General features: G+C 42.2%; 2 protein-coding genes across 4 annotated transcripts in view; one reads left to right on the top strand and one right to left on the bottom strand.

Annotated features, from left to right (window-relative positions):
• The window catches only part of LOC132819155 (transmembrane protein 125), a 32,192-nt gene extending 24,238 nt beyond the window's left edge, over positions 1 to 7,954 (top strand). For both annotated transcript variants that reach the window (XR_009645048.1, XR_009645047.1), the window contains exon 2: positions 7,151 to 7,954. The gene's annotated coding sequence lies outside the window, so the exon portion shown is untranslated. The remainder of the gene's footprint in view (positions 1 to 7,150) is intronic.
• The window catches only part of LOC132819153 (AP-1 complex subunit mu-1-like), a 68,553-nt gene continuing 56,442 nt past the window's right edge, over positions 1,343 to 13,453 (bottom strand). Inside the window, exons 8-11 of one of the 2 annotated variants that reach the window (XM_060830565.1) lie at positions 12,048 to 12,206; positions 11,021 to 11,146; positions 8,093 to 8,168; positions 1,343 to 6,549 (exon numbers count right to left, since the gene is read on the bottom strand). In XM_060830565.1, the coding sequence (XP_060686548.1) occupies positions 6,524 to 6,549; positions 8,093 to 8,168; positions 11,021 to 11,146; positions 12,048 to 12,206 (387 nt within the window). In that variant the 3' untranslated portion in view covers positions 1,343 to 6,523. The remainder of the gene's footprint in view (positions 6,550 to 8,092; positions 8,169 to 11,020; positions 11,147 to 12,047; positions 12,207 to 13,453) is intronic. The other variant, XM_060830564.1, reaches the window with a different exon arrangement.

The following is a 13,453-nucleotide window of genomic DNA, read 5'->3' as shown; positions in this document are numbered from 1 at the left end:
CAAGACATGACCTGTGCCGTATGAGGCTAACAAAATTCCCTGAAAGATTTCATGCATTTTTGAGGATATGTATCAGAAAGTGCACGGAATGTACAAATGGAAGGAAAGGAAGACTTTTAAGCTGATGATACTGAAGAGTCTAATGAATGCCTGCTCACAGTGTAAAAAAATGAAGTTCACACTGCAGCACACACACAAAAAAAAAATTGGCATTGACAAGATAATTGAATCACCTGAATACAGCACACTAAACAGAGAAAGACTACTGAGATTTTCTATAGCTAACTCCCACAAGTTTCAATGCCTTTTACTGTACAAGGTCAGCCCATTGTAACGAGTTGACAGATTTGAAAGTAAAGACATTTCCTATATTTACTGCATCGCAATATTTTGATTTCTTAAAAAGTTGACCATGTTCCCAAGGTAAACTAAATTATGTAGGAGCTTCCTAGGTTATCTCAAAACTCTACTTAACGTAAACTTGTGGGCTGCAGCCCTGTGATTCACCTTATTGCTAGTTTACTGTCAATCCCTGGAGACTCTAGGTCACAGCTGGTAGTAGGCCTTTTGGGCCTACACTGCCTAATTAAGAGACAAATGGACTCAAGTGTCTGAATTAAGGTAGAGCCTCTCCCATGAAATGAATTGCCTTTCTCAGATTTCTCACCAAGCATCTCCATTTACACAGGTGTTTTTAGTTTTGTGAAATGCCCTCTTGTGGTATAATGGTAATGTACCTACAAAAGGCCTGTGTTCAAGTCCCACCTGATACAGAGGAGTGTAACAACATCCCTGAACAGGTTGATTAGAAAAATGGGTTGAATTAAAAAACTTATAACTCCGTGTGTAAACCATATCCACATTACACAAATACCCCAAGAAGGAAAAAGCAGAAAAACTGGTTAATGGGATATGCTGATCTGACCTACCTTGCATACTTTAAAATGGAGCTGCAGTATCCAGAGTACATTCAATTTGATGTATTGTTGTTTTATTTTACCTGCCTTTCCCCGTGATAGAATTCTGTCCTTTTGTGATCCATATTCCATGAGCAATACATTGAATCCTGAAACCTCTACTAAAATTGAAAAACCTCCCAAGTCCTTGACTCACTATTGTAATTCCTTTGTAAAGCTTTTTTAATGGCTGAGTATTATTTCAAAGATGGCATGATCAAAATTGCGCACAATAGCTATTCAATTAAGGAATAGCGCGGCAGCAATTTATTCTGAGTTATGACTTGGCTGTTGTTGAGATCGATTGACTTTGTTGGTAAAAGCTTCAAAACAACTAGATTCTTTCAACAACAATAAATTGCAATAACATAGCACCTTTAATATAATAAGCTGTGTTAAGATAATTCACAGAGGTATTATAAAATAAAATACAACACGGAGCCACGTAGCAGAATACAAGGACAGCTGAGTGAAAACTTTTGATAAAAAACATTGATTCTAAGGAATATCAGAAAGAAGGAGAACCCATGGGGATTTTTATGAAGAGAATTCCAGGGTTAGGGGTTATGCCACCAAAGATGGAGTAAAGTAACTAAAATGTGGATTTTCGAAAGGCCAGAACGAGAGAAATTTTAAACCTTATGTGTGGTTATTCAACTGCCCAAACCAACCAGCATGAGTTCCTCAAAGCTTTTAGCCTCAGTCTCATCATCATGTTGTCAATAAGCACTAGAGAGTAGCTCACAAAAGTGAAAATCTGGGAGCTCTATTAATTGGAGGAGCCTGAAGTTGGTACCTGAACAATTCAAGTGAGTTCGGAAGTTTTTGAGTTTGCGAGAAAAGGTGGGGTAAGAGGGGAGAGAGGTGAGGAGGAGAGAGTGCAGAGGAGAAAGGGGTTATGGTGGATAAAGGGTTGGGGAAGGGGAAAGAGGAATCCACCTACTGCAGGCCAAATGCAAGCTTCATTGAATGCTGAGGTTTTGTATTACTCATAGCACCTGCATCATGTTGTGGAGAGTGGACCACAGGATTTTGAATATGTATGTATATGCTGAATGTTGCTGCATAAATAATGATTACACCAGTTTTATTATGGCAGTAATTTCAGTAGCAATGTCCAACACATGCAATTAAACACTAAACCAGAAAGCTTTTATCCATGTTGGCCTGCCCCTCTAGAAGTTTTGCAATACCTTTATTTCATCCTGTGACTCAGCACAGAAACAAATGAAATTATGACAGATGCCTATAAACACATCAGTTTAAACACTTGTCCACCTCGGTGACAGTAACTTTTCAACTACATGTTTACTGCAAAATACTAGAATCCTGAAAATCAATTTTTACAAGTGTGGTGATTCATTCACCTCAATTTCAATTATTGTTGGAGATTTAAAAAAACATTTTTGTTTTTCTATTTTAAAACCTTGGGGTTTTTTTTATGAACTTCTCTTTTTTTTCCTCTTTCTCGATTTTGCTTTCTTCAGATTTGATGGTGAAATAATTATTGTCAACAACATTTAGCGGCCCAGCTTATCTGCAATCCTGGTAAGGAATTTCAGGGTTGCCTGTCCTATTCACATAGTTCCCAGGGCCCCTGTGGAAGGGCTTACTCATTCTCAGCAGGTGCCAGCCATGCTTGATGTGTCATGAAAGTTTGGTGCTGCTTATTCACCACTCAGAGCTTGCAACTTTAACATTTTCCCTACTGAAAATGTGCAAGCAGAGAAAAAAAACCCACAATAGATACATTAGTACTGGGAGTGGTGAGTAAGGAACGTAAATCAGTGGATTGAGTGACAACGTAAGAAGGATTACTGGCAGAGGAGTTCAATTTCCACGCAAAATGGGGTCATGTGGGCAGGGCCAGCACCTAATGACGTGCGCAAGAGGAACAACACAAGTTTGGCTCCATGCCTCATTTGGTTATGATCGATAAACTGACAGTGATACTCCCAATGGTCGCTGGCAACTTGCCCACTGGGACTGCAGGATCATTGCACAGCAGAGGCAGCATTTAAAGGAAGACTTCAACTTGTGAAGTACTTTGCCTGTTCAGTGCTTGAAAGTGGAGAATATAGCGAATGCAACGGCCACAAATGTAGGGGTGGCATGGTGGCTCAGTGGTTAGCACTGCTGCCTCACAGCACCAGGGATCTGGGTTTGATTCCAGCCTCGGGTGACTGACTGTGTGTAGTTTGCTCATTCTCCCCATATCTGGATGGGTTTCTACCGGGTGATCTGGTTTCCTCCCACAGTCCAAAGCTGTGCAGATTAGGTGAATTGGCCATGCTAGATGGTCCATAATGTTCAGGTTAGCTGCATTAGTCAGGGGAAATGCAGAAATAGGGTAGGGGAATGGGTCTGGGTGGGATACTCTTTGGAGGGTTGTGTGGACTTGTTAGGCCTAATGGCCTGTTTCTACACTGTAGGGGTTCTATGATTCTAAACCTCAAGCCCTGCACAGGTTCCGCAGCTGAACAAGAGGTGCCCAGTTTTTGACTGGTGGGAGAATGTGTCAAAGCCAACAATTTGGCAGCGGTAGGCTGACAAGGTTGAGTCAGCAAATACAAGAGTATAACATCTAGGAGCTGACTGAAATGTAAGAAAATAAGAATCAAACACCTGACCAGAACACTTAAGATTCATACTCGCATCTCTTTTATTCTATTAGACCTAAATAACCCGTTAGCTTCCAAGCTTCCGCTTCTTTGCTTTTCAATTACAGCAGCACATTCCACACAACTTCCATCTGATATGCTGTGCACACCGTCCTCACACTTATTCTCCTCACTTCCTCAACTTGATTCCTGCCATCCACTTTCCACACAAGTCTAGCTTCACACTCACATCTTCAAAACCTTTCAGCTGGTCAACCATCCACTGACACACGACATTTTCCTTGGCAGGACAAACTGGGATAAAGTAAAATTACAGGCAGCCATGGTCTGTATTTTTAATGAGTGGCTGGAAGGACTGCTCCTGTATGCCCTGGGTTCATGTTCAGGTTTTAACAACTTAACATTTTAACAAAACTTACCTTTTCTGGTTCAGCAGTCTTCAACCAAATCTTTTAGGCTGCTCATCAGACCAGATAATGATCTGACTTTCACTGAATACATGAAAGTAACTTGGTGCTTAGTTATGGAGCCTTTGGTTACAAATTCAGTGGAAGGTTAGGCCAGTGCTTTGGAGGCTCTGAGTTCAACATCCTGCAGCTTGCTAAGTTTGAAAGGAAGCATGGTCATGCTCTCCCAGTGCCCCAGTAATAGCAGGGATCTTGCTGGTTCTGAGGGTGTCAGGCAGCTCCTATCATTAGTGGGACAATGTCAAATGACCTCAGTTTTCTCACTGGGCTCATTAAACTTGCTTACAAATAGAAAACTCAGTGATAGTCTCCCCTGATGTTTGGGTAAGTGATAGAAATAAAGTAGATATACTAACATCAAAGACATTAGCTTAGTGAAAATGTTGCAATGATGTTTGTTTAGTTCAGGTGCATTATTAGCATCTGAAATTAACTGTACGACACAAAAAAACAGCAGGGATTAGCAATTAACCTACCTGGCAGCATTCTCCTTTCTGTGACAACGAAGGAATAATAATGAAATAGCTGGTGTCTGTTGGTTCATGGGATGTGGACGTCACTAGTTTGGCAAGCATTTATCTATTCCCAATTGCCCAGAAGACAGTAAAGAGTCAACCACCTTACTGTGGTTCTGGAGTCATAGACCAGGTATGGAAGATTGGTTTCCCTCCCTAAAGGACATTAGTGAACCAGATGGGTTTTAATAACAATCAACTCTGGATACCGTAAGGCTAGTTTTCATAGAATTGCTACAGTGCAGAAAGAGAGCATTTGACCCAAACCCACTCTGTAACCCTGCATGGGCCTTTTACCATGGCTAACACATGGTACACACATGGTACAATCTACACATCCCTGGATACTATAGGTTAATTTTTAGCATGGTCAATCTACCGAACCTGCTCATCTTTGGACAATGGGAGGAAACCAGAGCACAAAAGGAAACCCACACAGATGTAGGGAGAATGTGCAAGCTCATACAGACGATTGCCCAAGGTTGGTATCGAACCCTGGTGCTGTGAGGCAGCAGTGCTATCCTTTCAATTTCAGATTGTCTTGAAGGTGTGATTTGAACTCAAGGCTCCAGAACATTAGTTTGGTTGTGGATTACTACTGCAGTGACATTATCATTATGCCACAACCTCCCCTTAATATTGGTGGAACTGTTAGGAACAGGCAAACTGTAAGTTATAATAAGGTGGTGACCTCATGAAAATAAATCTACCTGCAAGGTAAGGATGCTTCTTGCTCACAGAAGTTGTTGCATAAAACAGGTCATTATAACAGATCTCCAGGCAGACAATAAGAACATTTACCATTCTGTTTCTTTCACTTGTTTTTGTTGTTTATTTTCTCCCATTATTTTTGCCCAATGCGAGGAAACAAATACAATTCATGGAATGGGAGATGTTACAACCATCTTCACTTCTGATTCCAGAGGTTCATCCCTACATAAAAAGCAAAAAAAATCAGAGGTACAATTTGGGATTTGGTTGTGCATTGGGAGTGGCAAACTGGAGCCAAGAGTTACAGACAAACAAAGGAACCAGATCCCCTAGTCGCTCCCAGTGGATATGCATTTGTCAAGTTTCACTTGTATTAGTTGGTTTGGAGGCAGTTCAGATAAGGTCCATGCAACTAATTCCAGTGATGGAAGGTTTGTTTCATGAGGAGAGATTGAGCAGCTGAGGCCTATACTTGCTAGAGTTTAGAAGAATGAGATGAGATTTAATTGAGGTATACAAAGATGCTGATGGAAATTGGCAAAGTAAACGTAGAGTGGACGTTTCCCTTGTGGGAGAGTCTGACTCGGATGGGTCTAGGATAAGGAGCAGCAGATTTAAAACAGTGATGAGGAAGAATTACTTCTCTCAAAGGGTTCTGAATCGATGGAATTCGCTATTCCAGAGGGTGGTGGATGTCAGGAGGTAGATTTTTAATGAGTAACAGGTTAAAAGGTTTTAGGGATTGTGCAGGAAAGTGGAGTTGAGGCTGAAATGGGCTCAGCCATGATCGAATCAAATGGCAGAGCAGACTCAATTGCTTACTCCTACTCTTAGTTTCTATGTTATTATGCCCTTAGAAATCAGACCTTTCTCCACAGAAACTCAATAAAAATGCTGAAATTACAAGGTCTTCCACGTTAGTAGCATCAGGAGTTAAAACTCTATGGCAGAAAGTCCAGCAGGGAGCAGCAATTAACCTGCCCGGTAACACTGACCTGATTGTTTCCAACTAACAGCGAAAGAATAATAATGAAATAATAACCTAATATGTATCCAGAAGCAACACAGAAGTCAAAGTCACAGTCACATTTTCCTAACTTTTCTGGTAGGAACTGTGTTTTGAATTTTCTCTCTGTAGAATCTGTAAGCGATCAGCTTGATGTCTTGAGGAGTCAAGAATTAAGATTCATTCCTTTTTCAGAACTTCATTCACAAATTGCATTCTTGGAAAATTCCTCTGGACAGCAATGCTCCTATTGATTCGTGCGTAATTGATAATCTGGAATACAACACATAGACATGAAGCAATCAGAGGGAAATTCCAAAGGCAAGAAACAAATTCTTATATCCCAAATATAAAATGTCTCCTTTCCCAAAAACCAACTTTCACATTTAGATTTAAATTTGTATCAAAATCTCCAGTTCAGGTCTCATGTTAGTCCAGATATATTCAAACTATTCACTTTATCCTTTCAGGCTCCCCTTTGTGACAGCAGATAGTGGAATTTGTTTCCAGATTGAACAGCTATAAGCTTTTTTCTGTAATGTGATGACCTTGATTTATTCAAAGGTTTGCTTAGATATCATTACTCTAAGGACGCTGCTGGATTGATTACACCTCAGAGATCATGGTCCAGATCCATATTTCAGGTGTACATTAGCACTGAACCACTACAATACCTTTACTGCCCAAGAGCAAAAGCATTTCAAATTGAAATTACAGAAACTCCAACAGATATCAACATCCTCTGGTTTTTCACAACCTATATTCTTACAAGGTTTCCAGCTGAGTTCAGGGGCAGGGTGACAGTTTTCAGCCTCTCGGTGTACTATAGTGAAGGTTTAAACTGCAATCTTTCTCCTTTGTGTCTCTGCAACAGCTGCCCCAACCTTTACTGCATCGCTCAGCAGATAGTCCTGGTTCTCAGAATGTGCCAGCTTCCAACACTCCGTTGAGGAAAACACCTTTGTACTGGAAGACCAACAAATTTGGGACAGACCAGTGGAGGTCTTACAGTGAGTGGACAGTCCTCCAGAAGCAACTGATGTTTGCAAACCCAATATGGAATGTAAATATTATGTCTATTACAGTCGTACTGAATGGAATATGCTGTATGTGGGCAATTTTAATAGATTCAAGTCAATATTTTTGTAATGTACTTTTACAAAATTATGAATAAAGTAAATTCCAGGGGAATAAGATAGTAATACATTTACAGGTTTACAAGCATGATAATCTCTAGAGTGGTGTAAAAATGTAATGGTTTCCAAAAATGTTTGCAATGGGATAATGCACTCCTGTCAAACCTGTCCCACATCTCTGGATTTATGAACATTTCCAAAGTCTGGTTTTAGCTGTAAGTTTAAAGATTAGAGGGAGTGACACACAGGTTGAAACTAGAGGTTGCCAATCCTTCACGCTTTTTCTAGATTCTTCAGGAATTAAAGTGTAATCTGGTGGATATTGGTGTGGGTAACCCATTAAAATAGCATAAGCATATCAAACAAACAATGTGATTTAAATAAAAATCTATTTTCTTTGCAGACATCAGTTTTTTCATTAAAATGGCAGATAGAGTCAGAGTCACACAGCATGGAACTTGTCTGTGCTGACTAGACATCACAATCTGTTGTCCCATTTGCCTGTATTTGGCCCATATTCCTCTAAACCCTCATGTACCCAGCCAGATGCCTTTTAAATGTTGCAACTGTACCATCTCCACCATTTCCTCTGGATATAGAGATGGATACTGAAGCTAAAGATAAGAGCTGGAAAATGATAATACCATTGGTGACTTACAATTGCTACCATAATTGCTCACCTCCACTTTGGGTAATGTACCGAACCCAGGGCAGAGCTTGGTAGCCGCTCTTCTCAATGATTTTCAGGTAGCGTACCTAGTTTAAAACAAACATGAGAATCACATGCTCTTCATTATCCCTATATCTGGCCTATATTATTTAAATGTCTTGCTGGACATTCGTTAAGATTACTGAACAAATGTGCCTGAATTGTGGTAGGAAGAATATTGTGGCAACATAGGTAAAAGTACCAATTCCTTATTGATATTACAGTCACACTGCAGTCACAGGGCAAGAATTTTCAAATGGTGATGTTTCCTTCTGATCCTAGTAGCTCAAAATCTATTAAATACTCCAAGGAACCTCTGGCCAAACTGATTGGTCTCTAATTTCAGCACTGCCAGTGGCTTGAGTGGCCAGGACTGGGATTACAAGCAGGCAAAAGCCTTTCCTGATGAATGGCTTTTGCCCAAAATGTTGATTTTCCTGCTCCTTGGCTGCTGCATGACCTGCTGTGCTTTTCCAGCACCACTCAGTTCTGAACTCTGGGATTACAAGGAGCCCTCAAATTCTCAGCTCACAACCAGATAAATGCAAGGGAACTTACAGTGGGATGGGGAGGTAAGGCCCTGGGAATAGGAGGAGGGATTTAGGGTTCTTGTTGGAGAAGCTGGGGGTTAAGCGATAGTGGGTGAGCTGATGGGAGGGCTATGACCTTGGGAAGACAACTTCCATTGGGCCCACCACACCCTAGGTATGAGAAGGGTGAACAGCTGAGCTTCATGTCTTGTCTCTGAATCCTTCCCACAAGCTTCAAAATAGACAGCAGCCAAAAAGTGACCATCAAGCAGCCAATAATTTGGAGCTTAAGGGTCTTACTTGGGCAGGTAACACTGAGGACAGGCTGGGTACAAGCAGCAGGATGTTAGAAGTCCTCCAAAGGAATTTCACAGACCATCCCCTTATTAGTCAAGAGTCAGAGTTTAAAGCAGTGAGGTTATGCTGGGATTGAATGAAACACTGGTTGAGCCTCAACTAGAGTACCATCTGCAATTTTGGAATCCACATGATAAGACAGAATATGGTAGCATTGGAGAGCGTGTAAAAGAGATTTATCAGGATGTTGCCTGGGCTGAAGAGATTGGACAGACTGGGATTGTTTTCCTTAGAGCAAAGGAGACTGAGAGGGAAGAAAATTGAGGTGTATAAGATTATGAGGGGCTTAATTAGGGTGGACAGGAAGAAACCCTGGTCCTTGATGGAGGGATAAATGAACAAGTGGCATAGATTTAAGGTAAGGGGCAGGAGTTGTAAGGAGATGTGAGGAAAACTTGGGAATCTGGAACCCACTGCTTGTAAGGGTGGGGTCGGCAGAAACTCACATAACATTCAAAAAATATTTAGATGTGCACTTGTGATACCAAAACATACAAGGCTATGGGCCAAGTGCCAGAAAATGGGATTAGAATAATTAGGTGGTTGTTTTTTGGCCAGAGCGGACCGTATGGGTCAAAGGGTATTTGTCTGAGCTGCACATTGCTATGACATCCCCATAGCATTGTCCATATGCCCATACTGAATTGGAGGTGAGAACAATCATGGTCATCATAGGTTTTTGCCAATCGAGCATATCGGACCAACAACAATTGCTAAGCAATCCCAAAGACAAAGAGTGGTGGGCCTGTGGAATTCATTGCCACAGAGTGCAGCAAAGGCCAGACGTTAAATATCTTCAAAGCAGAGATTGATAAATTCTTAATCTTGCAAGGGATACAGGGAGAGTGTGGGTAAGTGGCGTTGAAATGCCCATCAGCCATGATTGAATGGCGGAGTGGACTGGATGGGCCGAATGACCTTACTTCCACTCCTATGTCTTATGGTCTTAAAGTTCACAAAATGTCTGCTATACTCTCTTTTAATATTACTGATGCTGTGAGCCCTAACTTCTTTCTGCAGGAGTACTCTGATGACCATCAGAACTCTCAGAAATCAGGTCCCCAGAGCAATCGGGCATGATATGTTTGGGGAAGGACTTTGGGGGTGGGGGGGGGGGGGGGCGGTTGTCATGGAGGAGATTAAGAGACAGCTGCTGCAGTTGAGGCCCTGCCGAATTTGATGGTGGAACCTCAAGAGTGTTTTATTTCATTGTTCATCTTACAGCCAGATGATGGAGGTCAGCTGCTTGCTGGATAGAGGTAGTTGGTGGAGTTCCTATCTGGAAATTGGGAAAGATCATGGCTGGATCAGTCAGGAATTAGGAAGGACTGAGGGATCAGCATTTGGTGGAGGGATGGGTTAGGTTCAGCGATCCAAAGTCAAAGTCAGCTGTGAGAAGTGACTGCTGTCAGCAAGATGTTTGCTTCAGGGACTAGGGAAGGAAGGCCTGCTACTCAGAGCTTATAAGGACGGTTCAAAAACACTTCCCTGCTTCATTCAGCAGACTCCAACTCTACTTTGCTGCTTTCCCTTGACCACTCCCCTTTTCCCTCTCACGCCTGCCCTTCCCTTTTATTCCAGACCTTGCCCTCTGACTGTTCCCTTTCCCCATCACTCCTCCCCTTCCCCATCACTCCTCCCCTTCCCTCTCACGCCTGCCCTTGCCCTCTGTTCCCTTTCCCTATCACTCCTCCCCTTCCCCCTCACCTCTTCCCCTTTTCCTCCTCACTCCTCCCCTACCCACTCACTCCTGCCCTTTCCCTCTCATTTTTCCCCTTTTCCCTCCAATTGTCCCCTTTCCCCCTCACTCCTCCCCTTTCCCTTCACTGCACACCACCCTCCTTGCTGTTCTCATACTGCTCCTACAGATTTGTCTGAACTGTACTGCTCTAAACCTCATCACCAAGTGGACTGGGTGAAGCACTTCCATTCCTGCAAACTCCCAATTCCAATTTATCTTTAAAAGTACTGAGAAGCAAAAGCTTTTACAGGAATAATTTGAAATCGCTCACCTGAATCCCCGAGACAGTGAAATACGGAATTTCAAATTTAACAGTGATTGGTGGCTTTCCTTCCTGTTCCTCACTCTCCACACTCGGGAGGCCAAAGTGAGCCCGCATCAAGTACTCCTTGCCACCCTAACATAACAAAAGACAATGGATGACCATGGTGGAGACAACAGAGTGGAGAAATACTGAATGAGGTGCTAGAATTAGATTAGATTACTTACAGTATGGAAACAGGCCCTTCGGCCCAACAAGTCCACACCAACCCGCCGAAGCACAACCCACCCATACCCCTACATTTACCTCTTACCTAACACTATGGGCAATTTAGCATGGCCAATTCACCTGACCTGCACATCTTTGTGACTGTGGGAGGAAACCGGAGCACCCGAAGGAAACCCACGCAGACACGGGGAGAACGTGCAAACTCCACACAGTCAGTCGCCTGAATCGGGAATTGAACCCGGGTCTCAGGCGCTGTGAGGCAGCAGTGCTAACCACTGTGCCACTGTGCCGCCCACTAATTATGGTGATACTAACCAAACATACTCCACTGATATGATTGAAGTTAATGAGTTAATTCCAAGTTATGACTTGCAGACAGAATAGTTGCATTCAAATTACTGGGACCTTATTACTTTCTCTATTTTAGTTTATTCGGGCTAAAGGGGCCATTATTGGGATCAAAAATAGGTCATTTGGCCCCTCAAACCTGCTCCATCATTTATAAGGATCACAGCTGAGGTACTTCTGTTACAAATTCCACATTCCCATCTACCCCCATATAACCTTTGATTCCCTCATACAATTTATCCACCTCTGCTTTACAAATATTCAAATACTCAGCAAACTACTCAAAAACCTCAACAAAATCTAAAGCATAGATGTCTCTGTTGAGAGTGTTCAGCTGTCCATATTTCCCAATCCAACAATAGAGTGCACTAGGCAAGTGAATGTACTATTTTATATCACACTGGGTTCAAGTTATGAAATACTGCCCCACTCTAACATAAACATTTTCTGCGTTACTCACAGGAAAAGACTTGATTGACCAAAGGACAGCGTTTTTCTCTGGTACCCATTTTGCATTGCCTGTACTTGTCTTGAATTTTGGTGAATCAGCATCACTGGGAACTGGTACTAAAATCTCAACATTGTTAGCTGTAGAACGGTGTTTAAATTGACTCTTAGCCTGAATTTAAGCAGATAGAAAACTCTGAGTTATGAAATTAGTTACAAGTAACAATGATATATGAAAATATGCGATAACTAAATAAATGACTGAAAACCACAGATATATGTGCACACATTCTAGAACGAAATTAGCCACTAGATGAATAAAATTTACGCTGCTAATTCCAATGAAGAAATGAAGACAGAGCAATGACCCATTATGTCAGAGAGGTCTGAGTGAACCTTATAGTTACTTGTGTACAGAATGGCTGAACTGAGTTGAACCTTACAATGTTCTTGATATTGTTTCATTTGTGCAATTGGCTGGTAATCCTCTGCTTGCTATTTTCTACATTCTACAATTTTCTACATTCTACAACTCAAAGATGAAGTTGTTTTCCTGAATGATTTGTTTTTGTAATAATGACCTTTTTGAATGTGCTTCTTTTGTCCTCACCTCCTGTAAAAGGCGAAGTGATCCTGCTTACACCAGCCTATTGTCTTGAGAAGTAAAAGTGCCTGGCGTTGAGGAGCCTCAGCCCCATCTCACCCAGTCATTGATGCTGAGCACCCATGGCTAAAGGCAGAGAATGCAGGCCTGAGTGCATACCTGGCAGCTCCTGGCTGTTGTAACAGACATAGCTTTCCAAGGTGCCTGCCACTCTTCCCATGAAAGCAGCTGCTGTTAACACAACACCATGCCCTTTAGCCACATATTCACCTCCCCCAACACCCCCCAACACTTTAGCATTGACTCCTCACCGTTTCTTACAGTCACATGGCCCTGCCTTGCCTTCTGTGCTAAAGTGCCATTCTGAGACAATTGCTGCTACATAACACTCCTGCTAAAGTGCCACCCACAATGGTGAAGCTGATGCATTGCCACTCTCCAATTGGACACATCCTGTCTGAATCACCATTGGGAACAAAGAAAACAAAGAACAAGGAAAATTTACAGCGCAGGAACAGGCCCTTTGGCCCTCCAAGCCTGAGCCAATCAAAATGTAATGTCTAAACATGTCGGTCAATTCCTCAGCATCTGTATCCCTCTACTCCTCACCTACTCATGCATTTATCCAGACGCATCTTAAATGAATCTACTGTGCCTGCCTCCACCACCTCTGCTGGCAACGTGTTCCAAATGCCCACCACCCTCTGTGTGAAGTACTTGCTGCATGTATCCCCCTTAAACTTTTCACCTCTCACCTTGAAAGCGTGATCTCTCGTTATTGAATCCTTCATCCTGGGAAAAAGCTTGTCTCTATC

The sequence above is a fragment of the Hemiscyllium ocellatum genome, chromosome 9, assembly GCF_020745735.1.
Source record: "Hemiscyllium ocellatum isolate sHemOce1 chromosome 9, sHemOce1.pat.X.cur, whole genome shotgun sequence".
NCBI lineage: Eukaryota > Metazoa > Chordata > Chondrichthyes > Orectolobiformes > Hemiscylliidae > Hemiscyllium > Hemiscyllium ocellatum.
This window is presented reverse-complemented; position numbering and strand designations above follow the sequence as displayed.